Raw genomic sequence first — 6,000 nt, forward strand, 5'->3', positions numbered from 1 at the left:
TAGCACAGAGGACCACAGGTCGGAATCGAACCCGGGAATCGAACCATGTTAGCGCACTAGCATACTGAGACCCCAACCACCCTCATTAAAAAAAAATCTATATTAAACTGATCAATATGATTTACTTGTATATACATATATATATTTTGTTCCATGTTACGCTGATTCTTTTAAGTGGTCTTTTTCATTTACATTTGAATGAAATCCCATTCTTTTATCTTTGTGGAAACACAGGTCTGTCCAGCTTCAAGGTAGAAGCCTGTTATGGTGTCCCGGTACATAATGACCTCTGCCAAGTGCTGTGAACTGTCAGAGGAAGTACTGCTTGCACAATGTATCTCAAAGAGAGTTACATTGAATGCAATGTACAGGACAAGACTTTACTCTTTCTCTATACACTTCCTTTCTTGTTGCTTATTTTCACAACCCTTAAAAAAAAGTCTGTCAAACCACAGTGAGTCAGATGAAGTAAGTAAAGTTCTGCTAATGCTCTGCCCTGACATGGAAAACAGCCTTACAACTTACAGTTTAGGACAGTTATCATGGAAAACAATTATGTTGGCCAGATTTATAAATGTGCCTTTTGACAACAGTGGAAGTCTATGGCACAGAAGTGGAGTGTTTACCATTCGCTAGACAGACAGCGTTTTGTCATGGGATGCTCAGTTCAGAAAAAAAACTAAATTGAACAGTTTCCAACTAAACTGAATTGAAAAATCTGAATCAGAATAAGAACTTGTATTCATCAAATTGTTCAAAGAATGTATCTGTGTGCTGATACAATCATACATTCAGGATATAAATCTTAAATAAGAATTATTCTGGCCCCTTACCCCATAACCCCTAACCATAACCCTAACCTTAATTTAGTCTCATTAAAAGTGATTTTTTGACTGTATAGATCACCATGGACAACCCCAGTGTTAATGTCAATGCTGCAGGGCTGCTTCTCTTAAACACATGATTGAAGCCATCTTATGTCGATGCCTAGCGATAAGGAGGACAAGTCCAATTGAGGGTTTTATTTTTAAGTGCAGCTGTTAAAAGCGGATTGTTGAAGGAGACATGCCCACTACACTTGCTTTAACTGACTGACTAGCTAAGGGACTGGCTGACTGACTGGATGGCTGACTTGCTGCCTGAGCTGTCCATCTGACTGCTCTGTCTAGCCAACTGATTATCTTACTGCCTTACTGACCTGACTCACTGGTTCACTCATTCTGTGTTTCTACCTTGCTCTCTCCTACACATCTTTCCTGTACAATGAGCAATCATTGTGCGTCTACTCTCCCCCCAAACCCTCAGATGGCCCCACCAGGTAACGGCTGCTTGTAAACCCCCTGCTTCAATGATTCACTCTTAAAGTCTCACGCAACCTATTACAAGTTTTCTATATTTAAAGGCAGGTTTATGCATGAGGGCATTCCAGTGACTCACTGGCACGGCAGCCAGTGACTGAATCTGACCATCTGTACCATATGCACATACCTAGCTACTATTGAACTCTCAACCAGGGCATCTGCCATCTGTTTCTAACAAAGGATTTTTTAGGGTTTATTTGACCAAAGGTGATTGTGTTTTCTTGGATTGATGTGAAGTCATGTGGATTATAGGGAGATCTGGGGTTGAGTAAGACCTGATGGAAGAGGCCGGTGATTCCCTGGCTATATTCAAGGTTATGACAATCAAATTAAGTTATTATGTCCTTTTGACAATGCATTTCCTGTTAACAGAAGTGTCCTCAGCCCTTATATTTGTACAATGTAGATTGAGTGTCCATCCGGGCAAAACTCACTCAGTGCCACAAATGGCCATTGAGACCATCTCATACCATCCAAAAAAATAAATAAAATGATAGGACCAAGGAGCGCTCGGGGCTGGGAGCTTTGATTACTGACGAAAAAGGAGCAGCACAGATTGACGAATTAAAAAAAACAATGTCAGTGCCCAAGAAAAGTGTAGCAATCTACAGACTAATCAAATTCTAAAATCTAAAATAATAAAATAATCTAAAACACTGAAGGCTTTCTCAGATTAGAATAGGTTTAGCTTTACTTCCAACCGGATTTGGCAGGAGCAAAGAGAGCACAGTGTCATAGCGTCACACAGCGTCAACCCTGGCTGCCATCCAAGGCCAGACTTATTTGCTCGAACCCTCGTAAAATACAACAGTATAGTGTTGTTTATTGATGGTGTGTGTGTTTCCTTACAGGACCTCGTCCCTGCCCCCTCTCGACTGGCCGCTCCCCAGCCAGTTTGGCCAGTATGAGTTAAAAATAGAGGTGCACCCCAAGGCTCATCACCGGGCCCACTACGAAACAGAGGGCAGCCGAGGAGCCGTCAAAGCAACTTCCGGGGGCCATCCTATCGTCAAGGTAACTAGCCCGTCCGTCTACCTTACCCGTGAAATTTAGAAACAAAATGTGGAAGTGAATTGTATCTATATGTAGTTTAGTCTATTCCCGGCCCAGGCTCCGGGCCGTCTCCCTACAGAGGTTCAGCTATAACATAGTAGGACTGCTGGAGCTGATTAGTCTCACTGTGGATGCACTACGCTTGAGAACACGAACATAAGTGTTGGAGCCGTATCTCATGTATGTCTACTAAGCACATACAGCTATTGCTCAATGTGGTCAGCTAAGCACACACAGCTACACATCGGACATGGGGCCTTTGGCATGATTTGTATTTTTGGAGTTTTGTTGTTCCACTTCACTCTCTATTTGTGTTCCTCTGAACCATCTGCACCCTGCAGAAGATGGACCGAGCCCATAAATATGGAAAGCGAAATGTCAGATGCACTGTGTGCAATTGATTTGTGAACTTTTGTTGGACGAAAATATACTTTTCACAGAAAACCTGAAAAAAAACATGGAAAAACATTACATAATATAAATATTAGGGAAAATGGAACCGTACCGAAGGTTGACGCAGGGAAAACACCACGCCTCTCAACGCTGACTCCAGGTCTGATATATGGGGCCTATCCGGGTCATGGCTCACAGCTTACCCCCTGCCCCCAGAGCATCCACACCTAACACCTACAGCGTTGAACACAGGACACAGTGGTCGCTCTGGCAACCAGGAGCCACAAAGTAGAACATGAGAGTGGCTAATGGGAATGGCAGATGACTTTCAACTTTTACACCAGACGCCTGTCGCCCCCTTTACAGATTGGTAAAACTAGGTAATCTTGCTACCACTGAGAATATCCACAAATTGATGCTCATTGTCAGTATGTTAGTACAATGTATTTATAGCACCTTTCCAGAACAGAAGTCACAAAATGATTTACAAAAGTAAAAAAAAATACAATAGATGGTCTACAATACAAAAAACGCCGCCACAACACACGTTTTAAAATAAAAAACAAACCAGCTCATCAAATTAATTTGCTCATCCAGCAGGGATCTTAACTGGTAATTTCGAATGTCCCCAGTGTTGTTGTTGTTGTTGTTGTTGTTGTTGTTGTTGTTGTTGCTGACAAGACAAGGCTTGGAATAGTAAAACACAATACAACTCAAGATAGCACAATCATCGGTTGGCACTTAACTGTTTAATTGCTTTACAACATATGTGCTTACGAACACATATGCATTCTAGAATTATTCAAAACAGAACCCTTTCTACGGCTGCCCTGTCAGGAGGTGGATAAAACAGCTGATATCCACTATGTTAATGTCAGCTCATTTGTGATCTGAAAGTAGAGCCGGCAGGCGTCAAGGCCTGGACTGCTATGCATTAGACCAAAGATAGGGGCGGAGCTCAGAGAAGGATCGAGAGCGAAGCGAGAGCAAAACAAAGGGCCCAGTCCAGTGAATATTTCATGTGCCCAGCGACCGGTTCCCATTGAGAGACCAAGGGGAGAACCGACAAAGTGATGCATGTTGTTCGTCGACCCTTACAATGGTTTAGCTAGATGAGCTAGACAGCTAGCTCTGGTTAACCCTACAGGATAGTCATGTATATAAGTGATCCACAATATAATCACTATGGTTAGTTTTGCTAAATATGTAGTGTGATGATAATGCAATGTAACTATGAATGTGAAACTGAACTGATGGATTGTGTTATTGTGCCTGATTAAGTATTTACAAGTATTACAATGGGAGCACAACTACTTTGAGAAAGCGTCTATCTTGGATCTTAAAAATGGTTTCAAGTTCGAACCAAAGGGCTGGCTGCAGTTAAAAGGTTACATAGTGGAGGTTCAAGTCCAAAGTCATGGTCGTACAGAGTAGTCTTTTACACCAAAAGACAAGATGAGTGACATACCATGAATACAGTACACGCAACCGAAAGTGTGGTGATCCAGGGAATTCAAGCTCTATTTAGTTTCCAGTTCTTCCTATTTGCTAGGACATGTTTATTTAACATCTCCTGCAAAGCCTTTTGATTAAATTTAGTTTTGTGCAATGGCTTGGTATCTCGTCTGTTGTTCAATTAGTTATATTACAGAAAGCTGTGTTCTCTGTTCTCGTCCCTAGTCATGTACATGTGGCCTCACTCCCTCTGTTCTGAATGCAGGCCAATCATTAACCATTTCAGCTGCAGTTAGCCCCAGATTGTACCCCACCATGTGTGACGATGCATAATTTAGCTGCCAAATTTGATCACACAGGCCTTGGCCGTGCGTGCCCTCATTCCCCATCCCTAGAGGGAATTGTTTGGCTGTGGGATTAATGCAACACATTCTGCACAGGCCGTGTAGGAGAGGGCTTAAGGAGTCTTGATTGTTATTGTAGTGGCTTCGGTAGAAGGATGCACTTTTGAGTGTACGGTAGCTTATAATGTGTAGGTTGGCCACCGAATAAGTGTTTTATGTTACAGTATTCACGTAGAAAAATAGCTTTTTGCATATGGGGCCCCTTGTTGTTTGCAAATATCTGTATGGAAATATATTTTGTTTTAAGTTTTATATTTAAAGATATACGCAAACGGAGGCTAGAGCAATCACATGCAGAAAATGGCAAAATTTAAAAGAAATTGCATGACTGCAATTCCTGCATATTAGTGCATATAGTGATACAATATTGAAACACACACAGTGAATTATATTACTCATTCTCTTCAATACATTGTCTAGTTAATCCCTAACAATATAAAGCAGCAATACATAATTATTAAAACCATAGCACTGATTCCTTACACATTGGATAATCTCATCCATTGAGTCATTAATCATGCTCCTTATTGGTAACACAAGCAACATTATATAACCCTATTGAAGACTCCACACAGTTCAAAAAGTTATCCGAATTAATTATTGAAGGATCAAATTCTTGTTCTTTATCTTTAAAGAGGTCACAGCACTTGACACGGGGAGCTGGCTCCCATGTATTTTATTTCCTGTGTGTTGTGGAGGCGTGCAGCCGGCCACCGGCTCCAAGCTGGGGCTAACCTTCGCTGCCTCAACAGTAGCATGTACATACCGTAGTTATCATCGTTGTCCATTCATACACATTAAGCTCTATTGCTTTGTAAGGATAATTGAGCAAAGAGGAAGAAATGAAGCAATTTTGAATTACTTCTTTTCTTTATTTGTATTGTTAACAATTAAAAAAGTAGTTGGGTCAATAGTGAATTGAGGGCTTTTGATTATGATTGTAGTGAATGAAAGAGATAGCACTGGGTTGGGTGCTTACAAAGCTATAGGATTAGGAGTTGTACAAAACTACCTAAGTGTTGGTTGCACTGTATTCGGTAGTCAACTTCATCAACACATCTGATCCTAATAAATCCTAATAAACATTATCGATGAAGTGTTAATGAGGCACACTCGTCTGTCACACATTGACAGTTTAAAACGTTATTTATATTGCACAGTTCATCATACCCCATGCATGTCAAAGGGCTTGACAGTGCATGACAAAACACTGGCACAATTCAGCACAATTCAAACCAGGGTGTGACGTAACGTCGGATCAATGAACAACAAACAAAGCCTTCCTGCCTTGATCTTCATATCTTATCACAGCCCTAACACAATCTGCACTTTAT

At 41.1% G+C, this 6,000-nt stretch overlaps 1 protein-coding gene across 1 annotated transcript in view; it reads left to right on the plus strand.

The window, feature by feature from the left end:
- Positions 1-6,000, plus strand: part of nfatc3a (nuclear factor of activated T cells 3a) — a 65,966-nt gene that overhangs the window by 22,597 nt on the left and 37,369 nt on the right. The window contains exon 3 of the mRNA XM_056608114.1: positions 2,213-2,375. Within this exon, the coding sequence (XP_056464089.1) occupies positions 2,213-2,375 (163 nt within the window). The remainder of the gene's footprint in view (positions 1-2,212; positions 2,376-6,000) is intronic.

Source organism: Gadus chalcogrammus, chromosome 14 (genome assembly GCF_026213295.1).
Source record: "Gadus chalcogrammus isolate NIFS_2021 chromosome 14, NIFS_Gcha_1.0, whole genome shotgun sequence".
In the NCBI taxonomy this organism is placed as follows: domain Eukaryota; kingdom Metazoa; phylum Chordata; class Actinopteri; order Gadiformes; family Gadidae; genus Gadus; species Gadus chalcogrammus.